Below are 24,925 nucleotides of genomic sequence, written 5' to 3' on the forward strand. Positions count from 1 at the left end.
TACATCTGTAACTATCAGAAGGCATGCATGGCTCCGAACGTCTGGATTTAAACCAGAGATTCAACAAGCAGTTCTCAATATGCCTTTTAATGAAAAAGAACTGTTCGGTCCAGAAGTGGACACAGCGATTGAGAAACTCAAAAAAGATACGGACACTGCCAAAGCCATGGGCGCACTCTACTCCCCGCAGAGCAGAGGGAATTACAGCACATTCCGTAAAACGCCCTTTCGAGGGGGGTTTCGGGGTCAAAGCACACAAGCCAGCACCTCACAAGCCACACCGTCCAGTTACCAGGGACAGTATAGAGGAGGTTTTCGGGGACAATATAGAGGAGGGCAATTCCCTAGAAATAGAGGAAGATTTCAAAGCCCCAAAACCACTACTACTAAACAGTGACTCACATGTCACTCACCCCCTCCACACAACACCAGTGGGGGGAAGAATAGGTCATTATTACAAAGCATGGGAGGAAATCACTACAGACACTTGGGTTCTAGCAATTATCCAACATGGTTATTGCATAGAATTTCTACAATTCCCTCCAAACATACCACCAAGAGCACAAAATTTAACAACACACCATTCCAATCTCCTGGAGATAGAAGTGCAGGCACTATTGCAAAAGAATGCAATCGAATTAGTGCCAAACACACAAATAAACACAGGAGTTTACTCACTGTACTTTCTGATACCAAAGAAGGACAAAACACTGAGACCAATCCTAGACCTCAGAGTAGTGAACACTTTCATCAAATCAGACCACTTCCACATGGTCACACTACAAGAAGTATTGCCATTGCTAAAACTACACGACTACATGGCAACTTTAGACCTCAAGGATGCTTATTTCCATATACCAATACACCCATCGCACAGGAAATACCTAAGGTTTGTATTCAAAGGAATACATTACCAATTCAAGGTACTGCCTTTCGGATTAACAACCGCACCAAGAGTCTTTACCAAATGTCTAGCGGTAGTCGCTGCACACATAAGAAGGCAGCAAATACATGTGTTCCCATATTTGGACGACTGGCTAATCAAGGCCCATTCGTTCATACAGTGCTCAAATCACACAAATCAGATCATACAAACCCTCTTCAAACTCGGGTTCACCGTCAACTTTACAAAATCCAACATTCTGCCGCACAAGGTACAACAATACCTAGGAGCCATAATAGACACATCAAAAGGAGTGGCCACTCCAAGTCCACAAAGAATTCTAAATTTCAACACCATCATACAACGCATGTATCCAACACAAAAGATACAAGCAAAGATGGTATTACAACTCCTAGGCATGATGTCTTCATGCATATCCATTGTCCCAAACGCAAGACTGCACATGAGGCCCTTACAACAATGCCTAGCATCACAGTGGTCTCAAGCACAGGGTCACCTTCTAGATCTGGTGTTAATAGACCGCCAAACTTACCTCTCGCTTCTGTGGTGGAACAACATAAATTTAAACAAGGGGCGGCCTTTCCAAGACCCAGTGCCACAATACGTAATAACAACAGATGCTTCCATGACAGGGTGGGGAGCACACCTCGATCAACACAGCATACAAGGACAATGGAACGTACATCAAACAAGACTGCATATCAATCACCTAGAACTTCTAGCAGTTTTTCAAGCACTAAAAGCTTTCCAACCAATAATAGTTCACAAATACATTCTCGTCAAAACAGACAACATGACAACAATGTATTATCTAAACAAGCAGGGGGAGACGCACTCCACGCAGTTAAGCCTGCTAGCACAAAAGATTTGGCATTGGGCAATTCACAACCAAATTCGCCTAATAGCACAGTTTATACCAGGGATCCAAAATCAACTCGCAGACAATCTCTCTCGAGATCACCAACAGGTCCACGAATGGGAAATTCACCCCCAAATTCTGAACACTTATTTCAAACTCTGGGGAACACCTCAGATAGACTTGTTCGCGACAAGGGAGAACGCAAAATGCCAAAACTTCGCATCCAGATACCCACACAAACAATCCCAAGGCAATGCCCTATGGATGAACTGGTCAGGGATATTTGCTTACGCTTTTCCTCCTCTCCCTCTCCTTCCTTACCTGGTAAACAAACTCAGTCAAAGCAAACTCAAACTCATATTAATAGCACCAACTTGGGCAAGGCAACCCTGGTACACAACGCTGCTAGACCTATCAGTGGTACCCTGCATCAAATTGCCCAACAGGCCAGATCTGTTGACACAGCACAACCAAAAGATCAGACACCCAGATCCAGCATCGCTGAATCTAGCAATCTGGCTCCTGAAATCCTAGAATTCGGGCACTTACAACTTACCCAAGAATGTATGGAAGTCATAAAACAAGCCAGAAGGCCATCCACCAGGCACTGCTATGCAAGTAAATGGAAGAGGTTTGTTTGCTACTGCCATATTAATCAAATACAACCATTACACACAACTCCAGAACATGTAGTGGGTTACTTGCTTCACTTACAAAAATCTAACCTAGCTTTCTCTTCCATTAAAATACACCTTGCAGCAATATCTGCATACCTGCAGACTACCTATTCAACTTCCCTATATAAGATACCAGTCATTAAAGCATTCATGGAGGGCCTTAGGAGAATTATACCACCAAGAACACTACCTGTTCCTTCATGGAACCTAAATGTTGTCCTAACTAGACTTATGGGTCCACCTTTTGAACCCATGCACTCCTGCGACATACAGTTCCTAACCTGGAAGGTGGCATTTCTTATCGCCATTACTTCCCTAAGAAGAGTAAGCGAGATTCAGGCGTTTACAATACAGGAACCTTTTATACAACTACACAAAAATAAAGTCGTCCTAAGGACCAATCCTAAATTTTTGCCAAAGGTTATTTCACCGTTCCATCTAAATCAAACAGTGGAACTTCCAGTGTTCTTTCCACAGCCAGATACCGTAGCTGAAAGGGCACTACATACATTAGATGTCAAAAGAGCATTGATGTATTACATTGACAGAACAAAAAACATCAGAAAGACTAAACAACTCTTTATTGCATTTCAAAAACCTCATGCAGGAAACCCAATTTCAAAACAAGGTATAGCCAGATGGATAGTTAAATGCATCCAAATCTGCTACCTTAAAGCTAAACGACAGCTGCCCATTACACCAAGGGCACACTCAACCAGAAAGAAAGGTGCTACCATGGCCTTTCTAGGAAACATCCCAATGCAAGAAATATGTAAGGCAGCCACATGGTCTACGCCTCACACATTCACCAAGCACTACTGTGTAGACGTGTTATCCGCACAACAAGCCACAGTAGGTCAAGCCGTATTAAGAACATTATTTCAGACTACTTCCACTCCTACAGGCTGATCCACCGCTTTTGGGGAAATAACTGCTTACTAGTCTATGCAGAACATGCGTATCTACAGCGACAGATGCCATCGAACTGAAAATGTCACTTACCCAGTGTACATCTGTTCGTGGCATCAGTCGCAGTAGATTCGCATGTGCCCACCCGCCTCCCCGGGAGCCTGTAGCAGTTTGGAAGTTACCTTCAATTATTTATATATGTATCATCTCAACCTTAAATAGGTGCATACTTAGTCACTCCATTGCATGGGCACTATTACTACAATTCAACTCCTACCTCACCCTCTGCGGGGAAAAACAATCGAAGATGGAGTCGACGCCCATGCGCAATGGAGACAAAAGGAGGAGTCACTCGGTCCCGTGACTCGAAAGACTTCTTCGAAGAAAAACAACTTGTAACACTCCGGCCCAACACCAGATGGCGAGCTATTGCAGAACATGCGAATCTACTGCGACTGATGCCACGAACAGATGTACACTGGGTAAGTGACATTTTCATTACTTTACCTCCCCCAGGAACTGTGAAAATTGCACTGTGTCCACTTTTAAAACAGCTAAATGTGTTTTATGTAAAAAGTATATATGCTACTGTAATTATTCAAAGTTCCTAAAGTACTTACCTGCAATACCTTTCAAATGAGATATTACATGTAGAATTTGAACCTGTGGTTCTTAAGATACACTAAGAAAATATATTTTTCTATAACAAAACCTATTGGCCTGGATTTGTCTCTGAGTGTGTGTTCCTCATTTATTGCCTGTGTGTATGTACAACAAATGCTTAACACTACTCCTTGGATAAGCCTACTGCTCGACCACACTACCACAAAATAGAGCATTAGTATTATCTCTTTTTGCCACTATCTTACCTCTAAGGGGAACCCTTGGACTCTGTGCATACTATTCCTTACTTTGAAATAGTGCATACCGAGCCAACTTCCTACAGGTGGTAAGTGTGAGAACAGATACGTTATATTTGTATCTGTAGCCACTCAATGTAATGAATGTTTATTGAATTCTCCTAGTAAAACAAAGCTAGCTGTTTGGTGTCTGTATGCGCAGGCGCATTCCAAGCATTTTTAAGTCGATGAGGACGATGAATGCAAAGTAGAGACTTTGTTTGGTGAGACAAAAAAATGTAGGGGGAAACTGCTGTTACTGCAGTCTAGCTTTCCCCTGATTAATCAATTGATGTAGGTCTTAGTGGAATGAAAAGGAAAGAAATACTTTGCAAATAGTCCAAGGAACTTGCAGAGTGGGTGGTTTGGATATTGGGTGTTAAGGACTAGTCACATAGGTGGGCAGTTAAGATAAAGTTCCTCGAATTAAATGGATATTTTGGGGGTGGAGTGGGTTAAAGTCCTCAAGAAGTAATAGTGTAGGGCAGCGGTCCTTAAGCTGTGGTCCGGGCACCCTGAGGGTCTGTGATGCTACTCAAGTGGTCCGCGATTGCTTGGTAAAATGTAATAAAATTAAGATTAATAATATGTATATAAATAAAGAAGGAAAATTTGTAAAATGTAACATCTTCAAATGTTCTGTAAATGTGTAGAAATTTGAAATTGGAGGCCAAAAATTAAGTTGATATTCGCAGACTAATTTGAGGGATCAGTGCAAGTGCATCAAACTGAATATATAATGGACGATTGGTGGCCTCAATTGAATTTAAAGAATCTCCAACCTTCCCTTTAAAGTTTACATTTTGCTTTGTTTGTGAATAGAGCTTATTTCTGTACAGTTGTATTTAAATCACAAAATTGCTTAGTCCTGGGTCCCTGGCTTTTAATAAGGACTTGGTCTAGAAAGTTTCACTTGATTGAGATCATCCTTCTTAACAGACTGGACTTGCTACCATGCTAAACAGAAGTGATTCGCCTGATGCCGTTTTTGTGTTTCAACAGAGTAAGCAATGTGAGTTGGCAGGCACTAATCCGTAGTCCTAATCTTAGCTGTGTGTATCTTTGTGCATATCTAGATGCAGAAGACCCTAATGCTTCAACCCAAGATCGTGAATAATCAAGTTCTTAGATATAGAATATGAAACACAAACTTATCTTGAACTAAAATTACTATTCCCATGTTTTGTCTCCAGTGTAATTGAGAATCTGCAGTTCCACGGGTGTTTTATATTTTAACATTGGCATTAATCATTAAAAATTTACTTTCATCTGAGTTTATGAGGTGACTGGCTGTGGTAGAAGGGGAGATCATTTTCCTAGGAAATGGACCTTTGAACCTGTATTGTTTATGGGAGACTGCTTACTGCCTCTTCTGTTAAAGGTCCGTACCATCACAAAACACTCAATCCATGCCTATCCTCAATTGTGCGTAATGTGTGAGCTACACAAGCTGGTGGACTCCCTGTAGACTGCTCCTTGTCCAGCGTCTGTGGACCGACTTCAGACAGCTGAATCAGCGTGTCCTACAGGTGAAAGACACAATCATCAGTAATGGGAGCCAAACCCATTTGCCATTAGTCCCTACTGATGAAAAGCTCTATAACTGTGCGCTGTCCTAAAAGTGAAGGGCTCTCTGATCCCTGACAAACCAGTAAGAGATCCTAACCTTGTGCCAAAACACCACAGCTGCTTAGAATAGGGAGTTGAAACGTATCACTCACAAATCAAGTGCTAAAACTGGAATGCTTTGAAACTGCTTATGCACCTTGTGTCCTAGAATGCATGTCATTCAGGTCTAATGAGTTAGTGCACTAATGTATCCACTGTAGGGGTCTATGTGGATTATGGAATATGGGCCTGTCTGATGGCTCTGCAGTGTCTATCTTACAAAAGAAGGGCAGTTGAAGTGTAGGAGGAGTAGCTGCTGTGGTTGCCACAATACTTAAATCAATTCCAAAGTGACAATAGCGTAAACTGACCTCTGCTTCATGACACATTTTTCTTTGCAGATTCACATCCATCTAAGGTGTCCTCTATTCCATCCTCGCCTACAAGCTCCTTGGGAGGAACACAGATTGGGGACATTAGCAAAGATGGAGACCTAATAGTTGGTATGCGTATTCTAGGCAAGAAACGGACCAAGACCTGGCACAAAGGAACACTGATAGCCATCCAGAATGTTGGTGAGTTCGGGGATGATAATTGTTGGGTACTGACTTTCATTTACATCTTGAACGGCCCCAGCACTACTGAATGGTAGTCTTCCTTTAATGCAAAATAGTAATAGCATTCCCTGCAGATGCTGGTAACAGTCTGGTCAGGTGGTCTGAACACACCATCATTTAATGTTAAGATAGGGTTTAAAAGAATGGGTTCTTTGTGATAAATTTAAGAAGTGGAAACGATGTGGATATCTTGTGGGTTTTAACAACTGAGCTTATGTGGTCTCATGCTCAAATTGATGGGTAAATAATTAGATAGTTAGGCCTGTATTTATGGAATGAGTTACTTGAAGAAGTTTAATAATTTTGCACTGCAAGTGATGACCTGTCTCACTATCTCTGACTACACATTACCTTGAAAGTTGTGAGGAGGGGTAGCTACAAGCACTCTGAATTAACCAGTATTCTGGGTTGGGGTTAAACAGGGGTGTCTGAAAACCGTCAAGCAAATAACTTTGGGCTGTGCTTTGTTCAGTTTTTCTGACTTTGCAGGTGTGAGTGCCCAAAACCAGATGTGAGCTAATGGGCGTAGATCACAAATTCCCACAGACTAGATGCACTCTCAGAGGGTTCTCCTAGAAGAAGAAAACAGGTCTTTCGTGTTTGTAATGTAGAGTGGGATTGCTCTTACTATTTTTGTCCAGTCTTCTCTGGAGCTCATTGTTGGGGGGGGGGGGGGGGTGCATTCTAGTATTCCCCTTGTACTACTTTTCTCATTAATTGTAGTCCCTATTTATGATATATTCTTGCGGGAATGACTTGCCCTTATTCCTCCCTTTTTTATGAGCTGCTAGACTTCTCCAGCAAAACTAGTATATAATTTCCCCCACAATCCTTTATGGCCCTTTCTCACACAATACCTGTGTTGCCCTTTCTTCTTTCAGCCGGTGTTTGAATGTGTATAATATACGCTTTATTTACTTATGTTAGGTAGCTCTTGCTTTACATAACAGACATAATAGCTATTGTAGGAAAGTGCCTCTTTTTGACATGGTTACCCCCCCCCCCCATGTTTTGCCTAGTACATGATGTGATTTCGATTTAGAGTGCCCTGGGTTCCTGCTAACCAGGTCCCCAATGCCCGATCTCTTACCCAAAACAGCATAGTTGTTTCCCCAATTGGCAAAACCTTTAGCACCCTCTGTAAGTCCCTAGTAAACGGTACCACTGGAACCTAGGACCTGGGGTACTAAAGGAGGTCCCTAAGGGCTGCTGCACGAATAGTGCCACCCTGAGGGACCCCTCACCAAGCACATGACATGCTGCCATTGCAGGCTGCATGTCTTGGTGCAGACAAAAGTGAAAACACAACACGGCACGCAGCCTGTTTGTCAGGTCCTCTACCACTAGATACAATATGTGTAAGTCACCCATCTAGCAGGCCTTACTTCCCTAAGGCAGGGTGCATTATATTACATGTGAGGGCATATCTGCATGAGCAGTTAAGCCTCTGCTATGCGTTTTGTCAAGTCTCAGACATAGTAAGTGACTAGGGAAGCCATTTTAAATGCATGTGCTGGACGCGGGTCAGTATGGGTTTCCCAGCTACATGACGGCTTCACTGAAGATAGGCATGTTTGGCAGGGGTGTGGAATTTATTAAAATATCTACTTGTCCAGGGGACAGGCTGCTTCTCAAATCTACTTGTCCAGTAAAAAGATCTACTTGTCCCTTTGGTGCCATGTAGTGTGGCGCCAAATTATGGCAGCAATCTCCTTATGTAAGAGCTCTGATAATAGCCTCTCTGATTATGCCAGGGCTACTACCACAGTAGGGCTTGAATACTAGCAGGTTCAATCCCTACTGTAGCAATTTCCTTATTTTGTCACCTTTCTGCAGATCTGCATGCTGGGGCTGACGGAAGCAGTAAGCAATAGTTCCAGGGCCTGAATTCCTTTGAGTGTGCAAACCTACTAACCTGCATGTTTCAAAGATTTTCACCAGCTTCTCTCTAATATTTTCCCATAATAAGAAAGGTTGGACATTTATTCCTGACAATGGCAGAATTAGAACTTTTTCCAGGGTTGGGAAGAAAGTGGCTGGAGGGAAAATGAACTTGCAAATGCTCAATAGATTTTCACATGAGCAAATCTACACATGCATATTTACCCATGCTAAAATACAGTTCACAAATATTTTATAGGGGTACGACATATACCATGGGTGCACTTTTGTGACTTTCTTTAAGAATTTGGGGCCACATGTAGGTAGGTTCAGATTTGCGACCCGCAAATTGCGAGTCAGAGCGACTCGCAATTTGCGAGTCGCAAATCCGAATGTAGGATGGTGTCCCTGACACCATCTGTGATTCGCAAGGGCTTCGCAAATGCCCACCTTATGAATAATCATGAGCTGGGTCGCAATTTGCGACCCCCTTGCGAATGGCGGCCCTCACATGGATGGTGGCCTGCTGGAGACAGCAGACCACCATGTCTGTGACTGCTTTTCAATAAAGCAGTTTTATTTTTTTTTGTAATGCAGCCCGTTTTCCTTAAAGGAAAACGAGATGCATTACAAATAGAAAAATGAAACGTTTTCGTTTCATTTTTTCAGAGCAAGGAGTGGTCCGCAGGACCACTGCCTGCTTTGATTTTTTTTTTACAGTGACATTCACAATGGGGAAGGGGTCCCATGGGGAACCCTTCCCTTTTGCGAAAGTGTTAGCACCCATTTGAAATATGTGCAAACTGCGATTGGTTTGCGCCCGCAAAACATTCCTACATTGCACTGCGAGTCGCAAACAGGAAGGGAGCACCCCTTCCTAATTGCGAGTCGCAAACCCGTTTTGCGATTCAGTAACCAGGTTACTGAATCGCAAAACTGGGTTTGTGCATCGCAATGTGCTTTTTGCAAGTCGCAAACAGCGAAAGTCGCTGTTTGCGTCATGCAAAAAGCTACCTACATGTGGGTCTTGGTCCCTAATTAGGTCTGGTGTTAACAAAAACATTTTGTTTTTATTAAACTTCTATTTCTCTCCCTTTCGGCTGGCTTTACTGTGAGTGATCGCATTCTGCTCTTCCACAAGGAGCATATTGGCACACAAAGTAGTTTTGTTCAGTGTCAGGAACTACAGTGGCAATCAGTGACGTAACGAAACTGGAGGGTGCCCCTTTGCAATTAACATGGAGGAGCCCCCTCTCCAGACTCACTCAGGGCAGGTGATGTGCTGAAGGGGCCCCCTGGAGGGCGGCTGCGGGCCTTTGTTATGCCACTGGTGGCAACGTGTGCTTTTAGAGTTCAAAAACGTTTTTTTTTTTTTTTTTGCCAGTGTTTGTTACAATGTTGAGGGCCTGGTAGCTCCCACAACAATAAAGTGTTGCAACAAGACACGCATTGATGAAACTAAAAGACTTATAAAAATATGTCAGATCAGTTGGCTTTGTTTATTTTCATGCTTCCCATAATCGTGTTGAAAATGGTTACACTGATTTTCCATTAGAAATATTTTTGGGAAATACTAGCATGCATCAAAACATTTTACTAAATGACACTTCATTTACATCTAATCAGAGAGCATTCTGGGAGCATTATACTTAGCCTCATAGCCTAAACTTTTCAAACATGTGTATACATGTTTTTTTGTTTTGTACTGGAACCAACGTCAGTAGTGAAGTGTGACCTTAAAACATTTATTTACAGCACTCACCCTAATAATGAAGGCTTTCAAATAATGAACCATAAATACAAGTTCGAACAGCATTATCTTTTGGAAACACATTACCTCAACTGCAGAGAGAGAGTTCCACTCTCTGTAAACAGGCAGCCAAAGGGTTTGTGCTGCAGAGGGTTGGGCCTACTTGTCCCAAGGACAAAGTAAACATAAAAACTTGTTGCCCTTGACCCCAAACAAGATGTCCCGGGCGTGGGGCTATAGGAATTCCACATCCCTGTTTGGTATCAAACATCTCATACTGGTGAACCTACACTAATGGCAGTGTTGGATTTATCAATACATGCACCCAGAGGACACTTTAGAGGTGCCCCCTGAGACCGTACCAGCCTCTGGTGTGTTCACAAACTAGGTTTTACCAGCTTGCCACCCAATACACCATTCTGGACTCTAAGGGGTGGGAGCCATCAGCTCTCAGGAGACCCAGAACAAAGGTCTGTCTGGTAAGAGTGTCAAGCACCCCCTCCTACAGGGTGAGCTGCTGATTAGCCTTCCTAATGCGGCAAGCTTCAAAGGGCTGCTGCCTTTGAAATGCAAACCTGGCTTCCCTCACAGGAGAGCAAGCCACCCCCTCTGTCCAGAGCCCATTTGGCACATGGACAGGCAGGAAAATGAGCTAGTCGTGTAGGTGTGCCACCTCCAGGCTAGTACCACCCCTAAGGTGAGGTGGACACGATTTTTCAGAAGTAGCCATCTTTGTGATGGCATACTTGGGAGTTCTAGGGCAGGGTTATGCCCACTTCCCACAGGAAGTGGTCATATAGGGGGTTTAGTGTCCCCTAGGGTCAGTAGCCCATTGGCTACTACCCTACACACCGCTAACGCCCCTAAATTCAGTATTTATCGGAGCCCCTGGCACCAGAGAAGCAGATCCTGACTGTAAGGAAATGCCTCCTTGGCATGGTTACCCCCTGACTTTTTGCCTTTGCTGATGCTATGTTTTGAATTGAAAGTGTGCTGAGGCCTGCTAACCAGGCCCCAGCACCAGTGTTCTTTCCCTAACCTGTACTTTTGTATCCACAATTGGCACACCCTGGCATCCAGGTAAGTCCCTTGTAACTGGTACCCCTGGTACCAAGGGCCCTGATGCCAGGGAAGGTCTCTAAGGGCTGCAGCATAGCTTATGCCACCCTGGGGACCCCTCACTCAGCACAGACACACTGCTTGCCAGCTTGTGTGTGCTGGTGAGAACAAAACAAGTAAGTCGACATGGCACTCCCCTCAGGGTGCCATGCCAACCTCACACTGCCTATGCAGTATAGATAAGTCACCCCTCTAGTAGGCCTTACAGCCCTAAGGCAGGGTTCACTATACCATAGGTGAGGGCACCAGTGCATGAGCACTGTGCCACTACAGTGTCTAAGCCAAACCTTAGACATTGTAAGTGCAGGGTAGCCATAAGAGTATATGGTCTGGGAGTCTGTCAAACACGGACTCCACAGCACCATAATGGCTACACTGAAAACTGGGAAGTTTGGTATCAAACTTCTCAGCACAATAAATGCACACTGATGCCAGTGTACATTTTATTGTAAAATACACCCCAGAGGGCACCTTAGAGTTGCCCCCTGAAACCTTAACCGACTATTTGTGTAGGCTGACTTGTTCCAGCAGCCTGCCACAACCGAGACATGTTGCTGGCCCCATGGGGAGAGTGCCTTTGTCACTCTGAGGCCAGTAACAAAGCCTGCACTGGGTGGAGATGCTAACACCTCCCCCAGGCAGGAGCTGTAACACCTGGCGGTGAGCCTCAAAGGCTCACCCCTTTGTTCCAGCACCGCAGGACACTCCAGCTAGTGGAGTTGCCCGCCCCCTCCGGCCACGGCCCCCACTTTTGGTGGCAAGGCCGGAGAAAATAATGAGAAAAACAAGGAGGAGTCACTGGCCAGTCAGGACAGCCCCTAAGGTGTCCTGAGCTGAAGTGACTCTAACTTTTAGAAATCCTCCATCTTGCAGATGGAGGATTCCCCAATAGGATTAGGGATGTGACCCCCTCCCCTTGGGAGGAGGCACAAAGAGGGTGTACCCACCCTCCGGGCTAGTAGCCATTGGCTACTAACCCCCCAGACCTAAACACGCCCTTAAATTCAGTATTTAAGGGCTCCCCTGAACCTAAGAATTTAGATTCCTGAAACTTACAAGAAGAAGAAGACTGCTGAGCTGAAAAACCCCTGCAGAGGAAGAACAGAAGACACCAACTGCTTTGGCCCCAGTCCTACCGGCCTGTCTCCTGCCTTCCAAAGAAACCTGCTCCAGCGACGCTTTCCAAAGGACCAGCGACCTCTGAATCCTCAGAGGACTGCCCTGCTTCAAGAAAAACAAGGAACTCCCGAGGACAGCGGCCCAGCTCCAAAAGACTGCAACTTTGTTTCATAGGAGCAGATTTAAAGACCCCTGCAACTCCCCGCAAGAAGCGTGAGACTTGCAACACTGCACCCGGCGACCCCGACTCGACTGGTGGAGAACCAACACCTCAGGGAGGACCCTCCGGCGACTCCGAGACCGTGAGTAACCAAAGTTGTCTCCCCTGAGCCCCCACAGCGACGCCTGCAGAGGGAATCCCCAGGCTCCCCCTGACCGCGACTGCCTGAACTCCATTTCCCGACGGCTGGAAAAGACCCTGCACCCGCAGCCCCCAGCACCTAAAGGAACGGAACTCCTGTGCAGGAGTGACCCCCAGGAGGCCCTCTCCCTTGCCCAGGTGGTGGCTACCCCGAGGAGCCCCCCCCTTGCCTGCCTGCGACGCTGAAGAGATCCCTTGATCTCTCATTGAAAACCATTGAAAACCCGACGCATGTTTACACACTGCACCCGGCTGCCCCCGCGCTGCTGAGGGTGTACTTTTTGTGCTGACTTGTGTCCCCCCCGGTGCCCTACAAAACCCCCCTGGTCTGCCCTCCGAAGACACGGGTACTTACCTGCTGGCAGACTGGAACCGGGGCACCCCCTTCTCTCCATTGAAGCCTATGTGTTTTGGGCACCTCTTTGACCTCTGCACCTGACCGGCCCTGAGCTGCTGGTGTGGTGACTTTGGGGTTGCTCTGAACCCCCAACGGTGGGCTACCTTGGACCAAGAACTGAAACCTGTAAGTGACTTACCTGTGAAACCTAACAAAACTTTACCTCCCCCAGGAACTGTGAAAATTGCACTAAGTGTCCACTTTTAAAACAGCTTATTGTGTTTTATGTAAAAAGTATACATGCTAATGTAATGATTCAAAGTTCCTAAAGTACTTACCTGCAATACCTTTCAAATGAGATATTACATGTAGAATTTGAACCTGTGGTTCTTAAAATAAACTAAGAAAAGATATTTTTCTATAACAAAACCTATTGGCCTGGATTTGTCTCTGAGTGTGTGTTCCTCATTTATTGCCTGTGTGTATGTACAACAAATGCTTAACACTACTCCTTTGATAAGCCTACTGCTCGACCACACTACCACAAAATAGAGCATTAGTATTATCTCTTTTTGCCACTATCTTACCTCTAAGGGGAACCCTTGGACTCTGTGCATGCTATTCCTTACTTTGAAATAGCACATACAGAGCCAACTTCCTACACTGACGACCTAAGAAGACCAAGGACAAAGCAGAGCCACAGATGAAGAGAAAAGAAGCAGCTAACCTGGTACCAACCCCACAGGCCTTTCTGCATCCATCGTCAAAATCTGCACCAAAAATGGACTCATTATGCAGCTGTAACTCCAGAATCCCGGGAGGGCTGCCTGTCTTCGAAAAAGACTTGAGGCCTCCTGTGATCAGCGGACCTATTCTCCAGCAACTCCAAAAGAAAGGGACTCAGAAGCCTCAGGAACCTCTGTAAGGAAATGCCTCCTTGGCATGGTTACCCCCTGACTTTTTGCCTTTGCTGATGCTATGTTTACAATTGAAAGTGTGCTGAGGCCTGCTAACCAGGCCCCAGCACCAGTGTTCTTTCCCTAACCTGTACTTTTGTATCCACAATTGGCAGACCCTGGCATCCAGATAAGTCCCTTGTAACTGGTACTTCTAGTACCAAGGGCCCTGATACCAAGGAAGGTCTCTAAGGGCTGCAGCATGTCTTATGCCACCCTGGAGACCTCTCACTCAGCACAGACACACTGCTTGCCAGCTTGTGTGTGCTAGTGAGGACAAAACGAGTAAGTCGACATGGCACTCCCCTCAGGGTGCCATGCCAGCCTCTCACTGCCTATGCAGTATAGGTAAGACACCCCTCTAGCAGGCCTTACAGCCCTAAGGCAGGGTGCACTATACCATAGGTGAGGGTACCAGTGCATGAGCATGGTACCCCTACAGTGTCTAAACAAAACCTTAGACATTGTAAGTGCAGGGTAGCCATAAGAGTATATGGTCTGGGAGTCTGTCAAACACGAACTCCACAGCACCATAATGGCTACACTGAAAACTGGGAAGTTTGGTATCAAACTTCTCAGCACAATAAATGCACACTGATGCCAGTGTACATTTTATTGTAAAATACACCCCAGAGGGCACCTTAGAGGTGCCCCCTGAAACCTATCCGACTATCTGTGTAGGCTGACTGGTTCCAGCAGCCTGCCACACTAGAGACATGTTGCTGGCCCCATGGGGAGAGTGCCTTTGTCACTCTGAGGCCAGTAACAAAGCCTGCACTGGGTGGAGATGCTAACACCTCCCCCAGGCAGGAGCTGTAACACCTGGCGGTGAGCCTCAAAGGCTCACCCCTTTGTCACAGCCCAGCAGGGCACTCCAGCTTAGTGGAGTTGCCCGCCCCCTCCGGCCACGGCCCCCACTTTTGGCGGCAAGGCTGGAGGGAACAAAGAAAGCAACAAGGAGGAGTCACTGGCCAGTCAGGACAGCCCCTAAGGTGTCCTGAGCTGAGGTGACTCTGACTTTTAGAAATCCTCCATCTTGCAGATGGAGGATTCCCCCAATAGGGTTAGGATTGTGACCCCCTCCCCTTGGGAGGGGGCACAAAGAGGGTGTACCCACCCTCAGGGCTAGTAGCCATTGGCTACTAACCCCCCAGACCTAAACACGCCCTTAAATTTTGTATTTAAGGGCTACCCTGAACCCTAGAAAATTAGATTCCTGCAACTACAAGAAGAAGGACTGCCTAGCTGAAAAACCCCTGCAGAGGAAGACCAGAAGACGACAACTGCCTTGGCTCCAGAAACTCACCGGCCTGTCTCCTGCCTTCCAAAGATCCTGCTCCAGCGACGCCTTCCACAGGGACCAGCGACCTCGACATCCTCTGAGGACTGCCCCTGCTTCGAAAAGACAAGAAACTCCCGAGGACAGCGGACCTGCTCCAAAGAAAAGCTGCAACTTTGTTTCCAGCAGCTTTAAAGAACCCTGCAAGCTCCCCGCAAAAGGCGTGAGACTTGCAACACTGCACCCGGCGACCCCGACTCGGTTGGTGGCGATCCAACACCTCAGGAGGGACCCCAGGACTACTCTAAGACTGTGAGTACAAAAACCTGTCCCCCCTGAGCCCCCACAGCGCCGCCTGCAGAGGGAATCCCGAGGCTTCCCCTGACCGCGACTCTTTGAAACCAAAGTCCCGACACCTGGGAGAGACCCTGCACCCGCAGCCCCCAGGACCTGAAGGACCGGACTTTCACTGGAGGAGTGACCCCCAGGAGTCCCTCTCCCTTGCCCAAGTGGAGGTTTCCCCGAGGAACCCCCCCCTTGCCTGCCTGCAGCGCTGAAGAGATCCCTAGATCTCCCATTGACTTCCATTACAAACCCGACGCTTGTTTCTACACTGCACCCGGCCGCCCCCGCGCTGCTGAGGGTGAAATTTCTGTGTGGACTTGTGTCCCCCCCGGTGCCCTACAAAACCCCCCTGGTCTGCCCTCCGAAGACGCGGGTACTCACCTGCAAGCAGACCGGAACCGGGGCACCCCCTTCTCTCCATTCTAGCCTATGTGTTTTGGGCACCACTTTGAACTCTGCACCTGACCGGCCCTGAGCTGCTGGTGTGGTGACTTTGGGGTTGCTCTGAACCCCCAACGGTGGGCTACCTTGGACCAAGAACTAAGCCCTGTAAGTGCCCTACTTACCTGGTAAAACTAACAAATACTTACCTCCCCTAGGAACTGTGAAAATTGCACTAAGTGTCCACTTTTAAAACAGCTATTTGTGAATAACTTGAAAAGTATACATGCAATTTTGATGATTTGAAGTTCCTAAAGTACTTACCTGCAATACCTTTCGAATGAGATATTACATGTAGAATTTGAACCTGTGGTTCTTAAAATAAACTAAGAAAAGATATTTTTCTATATAAAAACCTATTGGCTGGATTTGTCTCTGAGTGTGTGTACCTCATTTATTGTCTATGTGTATGTACAACAAATGCTTAACACTACTCCTTGGGTAAGCCTACTGCTCGACCACACTACCACAAAATAGAGCATTAGTATTATCTATTTTTACCACTATTTTACCTCTAAGGGGAACCCTTGGACTCTGTGCATGCTATTCCTTACTTTGAAATAGCACATACAGAGCCAACTTCCTACATTGGTGGATCAGCGGTGGGGTACAAGACTTTGCATTTGCTGGACTACTCAGCCAATACCTGATCACACGACAAATTCCAAAATTGTCATTAGAAATTGATTTTTGCAATTTGAAAAGTTTTCTAAATTCTTAAAAGACCTGCTAGGGCCTTGTGTTAGATCCTGTTTAGCATTTCTTTTAGAGTTTAAAAGTTTGGTAAAAGTTTGAATTAGATTCTAGAACCAGTTTTAGTTTCTTAAAAAGTATTCCAACTTTTAGAAGCATAATGTCTAGCACAGATGTGAATGTGGTGGAACTCGACACCACACCTTACCTCCATCTACAGATGAGAGAGCTAAGGTCACTCTGTAAACTAAAGAAAATAGCAATGGGCCCCAAACCTACCAAAGTACAGCTCCAGGAGCTTTTGGCAGAGTTTGAAAAGGCCAACCCCTCTGAGGATGGCAACTCAGAGGATGAAGATAGTGACTTGGAGGGAAATTCCCCCCCTCCAGTCCTACTTATGGAGAGCAGGGCTTCTCAAGCCCTGACTCCACAAATAATAGTCAGAGATGCTGGTTCCCTCACAGGAGGGACCAACAACTCTGAAATCACTGAGGATAACCCCAGTGAAGAGGACATCCAGTTAGCCAGGATGGCCAAAAGATTGGCTTTGGAAAGACAGATCCTAGCCATAGAGAGGGAAAGACAAGAGATGGGCCTAGGACCCATCAATGGTGGCAGCAACATAAATAGGGTCAGAGATTCTCCTGACATGTTGAAAATCCCCAAAGGGATTGTAACTAAATATGAAGATGGTGATGACATCACCAAATGGTTCACAGCTTTTGAGAGGGCTTGTGTAACCAGAAAAGTGAACAGATCTCACTGGGGTGCTCTCCTTTGGGAAATGTTCACAGGAAAGTGTAGGGATAGACTCCTCACACTCTCTGGACAAGATGCAGAATCTTATGACCTCATGAAGGGTACCCTGATTGAGGGCTTTGGATTCTCCACTGAGGAGTACAGGATTAGGTTCAGGGGGGCTCAAAAATCCTCGAGCCAGACCTGGGTTGACTTTGTTGACTACTCAGTGAAAACACTAGATGGTTGGATTCAAGGCAGTGGTGTAAGTAATTATGATGGGCTGTACAATTTATTTGTGAAAGAACACCTGTTAAGTAATTGTTTCAATGATAAACTGCATCAGCATCTGGTAGACCTAGGACCAATTTCTCCCCAAGAATTGGGAAAGAAGGCGGACCATTGGGTCAAGACAAGGGTGTCCAAGACTTCAACAGGGGGTGACCAAAAGAAAGGGGTCACAAAGACTCCCCAGCAGAAGGGTGATGAGACAACCAAAACTAAAAATAGTAAAGAGTCTTCTACAGGCCCCCAAAAACCTGCACAGGAGGGTGGGCCCAGAGCCTCTTCACAAAACAATGGGTACAAGGGTAAAAACTTTGATCCCAAAAAGGCCTGGTGTCATAGCTGTAAACAGCATGGACACCAAACTGGAGACAAGGCCTGTCCCAAGAAAGGTTCCACTCCAAACTCCCATCCAGGTAACACTGGTATGGCTAGTCTCCAAGTGGGATCAACAGTGTGCCCAGAGCAAATCAGGGTCCACACTGAAGCTACTCTAGTTTCTGAGGGTGGGGTGGATTTAGCCACACTAGCTGTCTGGCCGCCTAACATGCAAAAATACAGACAGCAACTCTTAATTAATGGGACTAGAATAGAGGGCCTGAGGGATACAGGTGCCAGTGTCACCATGGTGACAGAGAAACTGGTTTCCCCTGGCCAATACCTGACTGGAAAAACTTACACAGTCACCAACGCTGACAATCAGAGAAAAGTACATCCCATGGCAATGGTTACTTTAGAATGGGGAGGGGTCAATGGCCTGAAGCAGGTGGTGGTCTCCTCAAATATCCCAGTGGACTGTCTGCTTGGAAATGACCTGGAGTCCTCAGCATGGGCTGAGGTAGAGCTAAAAACCCATGCAGCAATGCTGGGTATCCCTGAACTGGTGTGTGTGAAAACAAGAGCACAGTGCAAGGCACAGGGTGAAAAAGTAGAGCTGGAGTCTGGAAAAATGGCCCAGCCTACCAAGAGAACAGGAAAGTCAGTTGGGAAACCAACTGCAACACAGCAAAAGAAAGGGAACCTCTCTTCTCAGGAAGAAGTTCTGCCCTCTGAGGGAACTGAGCCTTTGGAGCTTGAACCTTATCAGGTTGAGCTCTTAGGCCCAGGGGGACCCTCAAGGGAGGAGCTGTGTAAGGGACAAGAAACCTGTCCCTCTCTTGAAGGCCTTAGGCAGCAAGCTGCTGAAGAGTCCAAAGGCAAGAAAAATGGAACACATAGGGTCTATTGGGAAGATGGGCTCCTGTACACTGAGGCCAGAGACCCCAAACCTGGTGCCACTAGGAGAGTGGTAGTGCCTCAGCTGTTCAGAGAGTTCATCCTAACATTGGCCCATGACATTCCCCTTGCTGGACATTTGGGACAAACCAAGACGTGGGAGAGGTTAGTCAACCACTTCTACTGGCCCAATATGTCCAACATGGTTAAGGAGTTTTGCCTCTCCTGCCCCACCTGTCAAGCCAGTGGTAAGACAGGTGGGCATCCAAAGGCCCCCCTCATTCCACTTCCTGTGGTAGGGGTGCCCTTTGAAAGAGTGGGTGTGGACATAGTTGGTCCACTGGAACCTCCCACAGCCTCAGGAAATATGTATATCCTGGTAGTAGTGGATCATGCTACCAGGTATCCTGAAGCTATTCCCCTTAGGTCGACTACTGCCCCTGCAGTAGCCAAGGCCCTCATTGGTATCTTTACCAGAGTGGGTTTCCCTAAGGAGGTGGTGTCTGACAGAGGTACCAACTTCATGTCAGCATACCTAAAGCACATGTGGAATGAGTGTGGAGTGACTTATAAATTCACTACACCTTACCATCCACAAACTAATGGCTTAGTTGAGAGATTCAACAAGACATTAAAGGGCATGATCATGGGGCTCCCAGAAAAACTCAAAAGGAGATGGGATGTCCTCCTGCCATGTCTGCTTTTCGCTTACAGGGAGGTACCACAGAAGGGAGTAGGGTTCTCACCCTTTGAACTTCTGTTTGGTCATCCTGTAAGGGGACCACTTGCCCTTGTTAAAGAAGGCTGGGAGAGACCTCTCCATGAGCCTAAACAGGACATAGTGGACTATGTACTTGGCCTTCGCTCTAGAATGGCAGAGTACATGGAAAAGGCAACCAAAAACCTTGAGGCCAGCCAACAACTCCAGAAGTTTTGGTATGACCAAAAGGCTGCACTGGTTGAGTTCCAACCAGGGCAGAAAGTCTGGGTTCTGGAGCCTGTGGCTCCCAGGGCACTCCAGGACAAATGGAGTGGCCCTTACCCAGTGCTAGAGAGGAAGAGTCAGGTCACCTACCTGGTGGACCTGGGCACAAGCAGGAGCCCCAAGAGGGTGATCCATGTGAACCGCCTTAAGCTCTTCCATGACAGGGCTGATGTGAATCTGTTAATGGTAACAGATGAGGATCAGGAGGCAGAGAGTGAACCTCTCCCTGATCTTCTGTCATCAGACCCAAAAGATGGCACAGTAGATGGAGTGATCTACTCAGACACCCTCTCTGGCCAACAGCAGGCTGATTGTAGGAGAGTCCTACAACAGTTTCCTGAGCTTTTCTCCCTAACCCCTGGTCAGACACACCTGTGTACCCATGATGTGGACACAGGAGACAGCATGCCTGTCAAGAACAAAATCTTCAGACAGTCTGACCATGTTAAGGAAAGCATCAAGATGGAAGTCCACAAGATGCTGGAATTGGGAGTAATTGAGCGCTCTGACAGCCCCTGGGCTAGCCCAGTGGTCTTAGTCCCCAAACCTCACACCAAAGATGGAAAGAAAGAGATGAGGTTTTGTGTGGACTACAGAGGGCTCAACTCTGTCACCAAGACAGATGCCCATCCAATTCCAAGAGCTGATGAGCTCATTGATAAGTTAGGTGCTGCCAAATTTCTAAGTACCTTTGACTTGACAGCAGGGTACTGGCAAATAAAAATGGCACCTGGAGCAAAAGAAAAGACAGCATTCTCCACACCTGATGGGCATTATCAGTTTACTGTTATGCCCTTTGGTTTAAAGAATGCCCCTGCCACCTTCCAAAGGTTGGTGAATCAAGTCCTTGCTGGCTTGGAGTCCTTTAGCACAGCTTATCTGGATGATATTGCTGTCTTTAGCTCCACCTGGCAGGATCACCTGGTCCACCTGAAGAAGGTTTTGAAGGCTCTGCAATCTGCAGGCCTCTCTATCAAGGCATCCAAATGCCAGATAGGGCAGGGAACTGTGGTTTACTTGGGCCACCTTGTAGGTGGAGGCCAAGTTCAGCCACTCCAACCCAAGATCCAGACCATTCTGGACTGGGTAGCTCCAAAAACCCAGACTCAAGTCAGGGCATTCCTTGGCTTGACTGGGTACTACAGGAGGTTTGTGAAGGGATATGGATCCATTGTGACAGCCCTCACTGAGCTCACCTCCAAGAAAATGCCCAAGAAAGTGAACTGGACTGTGGACTGCCAACAGGCCTTTGACACCCTGAAACAAGCAATGTGCTCAGCACCAGTTCTCAAAGCTCCAGATTATTCTAAGCAGTTCATTGTGCAGACTGATGCCTCTGAACATGGGATAGGGGCAGTTTTGTCCCAAACAAATGATGATGGCCTTGACCAGCCTGTTGCTTTCATTAGCAGGAGGTTACTCCCCAGGGAGCAGCGTTGGAGTGCCATTGAGAGGGAGGCCTTTGCTGTGGTTTGGTCCCTGAAGAAGCTGAGACCATACCTCTTTGGGACTCACTTCCTAGTTCAAACTGACCACAGACCTCTCAAATGGCTGATGCAAATGAAAGGTGAAAATCCTAAACTGTTGAGGTGGTCCATCTCCCTACAGGGAATGGACTTTATAGTGGAACACCGACCTGGGACTGCCCATGCCAATGCAGATGGCCTTTCCAGGTTCTTCCACTTAGAAAATGAAGACTCTCTTGGGAAAGGTTAGTCTCATCCTCTTTCGTTTGGGGGGGGGTTGTGTAAGGAAATGCCTCCTTGGCATGGTTACCCCCTGACTTTTTGCCTTTGCTGATGCTATGTTTACAATTGAAAGTGTGCTGAGGCCTGCTAACCAGGCCCCAGCACCAGTGTTCTTTCCCTAACCTGTACTTTTGTATCCACAATTGGCAGACCCTGGCATCCAGATAAGTCCCTTGTAACTGGTACTTCTAGTACCAAGGGCCCTGATACCAAGGAAGGTCTCTAAGGGCTGCAGCATGTCTTATGCCACCCTGGAGACCTCTCACTCAGCACAGACACACTGCTTGCCAGCTTGTGTGTGCTAGTGAGGACAAAACGAGTAAGTCGACATGGCACTCCCCTCAGGGTGCCATGCCAGCCTCTCACTGCCTATGCAGTATAGGTAAGACACCCCTCTAGCAGGCCTTACAGCCCTAAGGCAGGGTGCACTATACCATAGGTGAGGGTACCAGTGCATGAGCATGGTACCCCTACAGTGTCTAAACAAAACCTTAGACATTGTAAGTGCAGGGTAGCCATAAGAGTATATGGTCTGGGAGTCTGTCAAACACGAACTCCACAGCACCATAATGGCTACACTGAAAACTGGGAAGTTTGGTATCAAACTTCTCAGCACAATAAATGCACACTGATGCCAGTGTACATTTTATTGTAAAATACACCCCAGAGGGCACCTTAGAGGTGCCCCCTGAAACCTATCCGACTATCTGTGTAGGCTGACTGGTTCCAGCAGCCTGCCACACTAGAGACATGTTGCTGGCCCCATGGGGAGAGTGCCTTTGTCACTCTGAGGCCAGTAACAAAGCCTGCACTGGGTGGAGATGCTAACACCTCCCCCAGGCAGGAGCTGTAACACCTGGCGGTGAGCCTCAAAGGCTCACCCCTTTGTCACAGCCCAGCAGGGCACTCCAGCTTAGTGGAGTTGCCCGCCCCCTCCGGCCACGGCCCCCACTTTTGGCGGCAAGGCTGGAGGGAACAAAGAAAGCAACAAGGAGGAGTCACTGGCCAGTCAGGACAGCCCCTAAGGTGTCCTGAGCTGAGGTGACTCTGACTTTTAGAAATCCTCCATCTTGCAGATGGAGGATTCCCCCAATAGGGTTAGGATTGTGACCCCCTCCCCTTGGGAGGGGGCACAAAGAGGGTGTACCCACCCTCAGGGCTAGTAGCCATTGGCTACTAACCCCCCAGACCTAAACACGCCCTTAAATTTTGTATTTAAGGGCTACCCTGAACCCTAGAAAATTAGATTCCTGCAACTACAAGAAGAAGGACTGCCTAGCTGAAAAACCCCTGCAGAGGAAGACCAGAAGACGACAACTGCCTTGGCTCCAGAAACTCACCGGCCTGTCTCCTGCCTTCCAAAGATCCTGCTCCAGCGACGCCTTCCACAGGGACCAGCGACCTCGACATCCTCTGAGGACTGCCCCTGCTTCGAAAAGACAAGAAACTCCTGAGGACAGCGGACCTGCTCCAAAGAAAAGCTGCAACTTTGTTTCCAGCAGCTTTAAAGAACCCTGCAAGCTCCCCGCAAAAGGCGTGAGACTTGCAACACTGCACCCGGCGACCCCGACTCGGTTGGTGGCGATCCAACACCTCAGGAGGGACCCCAGGACTACTCTAAGACTGTGAGTACAAAAACCTGTCCCCCCTGAGCCCCCACAGCGCCGCCTGCAGAGGGAATCCCGAGGCTTCCCCTGACCGCGACTCTTTGAAACCAAAGTCCCGACACCTGGGAGAGACCCTGCACCCGCAGCCCCCAGGACCTGAAGGACCGGACTTTCACTGGAGGAGTGACCCCCAGGAGTCCCTCTCCCTTGCCCAAGTGGAGGTTTCCCCGAGGAACCCCCCCCTTGCCTGCCTGCAGCGCTGAAGAGATCCCTAGATCTCCCATTGACTTCCATTACAAACCCGACGCTTGTTTCTACACTGCACCCGGCCGCCCCCGCGCTGCTGAGGGTGAAATTTCTGTGTGGACTTGTGTCCCCCCCGGTGCCCTACAAAACCCCCCTGGTCTGCCCTCCGAAGACGCGGGTACTCACCTGCAAGCAGACCGGAACCGGGGCACCCCCTTCTCTCCATTCTAGCCTATGTGTTTTGGGCACCACTTTGAACTCTGCACCTGACCGGCCCTGAGCTGCTGGTGTGGTGACTTTGGGGTTGCTCTGAACCCCCAACGGTGGGCTACCTTGGACCAAGAACTAAGCCCTGTAAGTGCCCTACTTACCTGGTAAAACTAACAAATACTTACCTCCCCTAGGAACTGTGAAAATTGCACTAAGTGTCCACTTTTAAAACAGCTATTTGTGAATAACTTGAAAAGTATACATGCAATTTTGATGATTTGAAGTTCCTAAAGTACTTACCTGCAATACCTTTCGAATGAGATATTACATGTAGAATTTGAACCTGTGGTTCTTAAAATAAACTAAGAAAAGATATTTTTCTATATAAAAACCTATTGGCTGGATTTGTCTCTGAGTGTGTGTACCTCATTTATTGTCTATGTGTATGTACAACAAATGCTTAACACTACTCCTTGGGTAAGCCTACTGCTCGACCACACTACCACAAAATAGAGCATTAGTATTATCTATTTTTACCACTATTTTACCTCTAAGGGGAACCCTTGGACTCTGTGCATGCTATTCCTTACTTTGAAATAGCACATACAGAGCCAACTTCCTACAACCTCAGAAACCCGACACCTAAATTCACAACTGCACCTGCTGTCTCTGAGCCGAGTTGAAGTGGACCACCATTGCCAACAAGGTTCCCCAGCCCTCCAGAGTCCGATTCCACCGTGATTTCTCCTTGCCTGGACTCCATGACAACCCCTGCAGCCTCTGCATCCAACCCCTCCCACCCCAACCCCCCACCATGAATGTTTGGGTCCAGAAAACCCGATGCCTAAGGACACCTCTGCACCCATCGCCCCTGAGCTGTGGCAAAGAGGACTAAAGGTGCCTACCTGTGCCCAGGCATTGTTGGGCCCGAGCCCTGCTGTTGGTTCAGTCCTACTGGCCTCTTGGCCAGAGCCTGCTGCCTCTTTCTGCAGTGACTGATCTCCATAGGAACACATTGGGCTGTTTTGCACTCTGCACCCTGCTGACCCCCTGCCGCTGAGAGTGTACTGTGGGTGCTGCCTTGGACCTTGCCCAGTACTTACCTTAACCTCAGGAGATTTTTCTTGTAAGTCGCTG

The 24,925-nt window shown here is 47.3% G+C and overlaps 1 protein-coding gene across 4 annotated transcripts in view; it reads left to right on the forward strand.

Annotated features, from left to right (window-relative positions):
• SETDB1 (SET domain bifurcated histone lysine methyltransferase 1) overlaps positions 1-24,925 on the forward strand; it is a 162,301-nt gene that overhangs the window by 16,225 nt on the left and 121,151 nt on the right. For all 4 annotated transcript variants that reach the window (XM_069218530.1, XM_069218528.1, XM_069218529.1 and 1 more), the window contains exon 6: positions 6,258-6,431. In XM_069218530.1, the coding sequence (XP_069074631.1) occupies positions 6,258-6,431 (174 nt within the window). The remainder of the gene's footprint in view (positions 1-6,257; positions 6,432-24,925) is intronic.

Source organism: Pleurodeles waltl, chromosome 12, assembly GCF_031143425.1.
Source record: "Pleurodeles waltl isolate 20211129_DDA chromosome 12, aPleWal1.hap1.20221129, whole genome shotgun sequence".
Lineage (NCBI taxonomy): Eukaryota > Metazoa > Chordata > Amphibia > Caudata > Salamandridae > Pleurodeles > Pleurodeles waltl.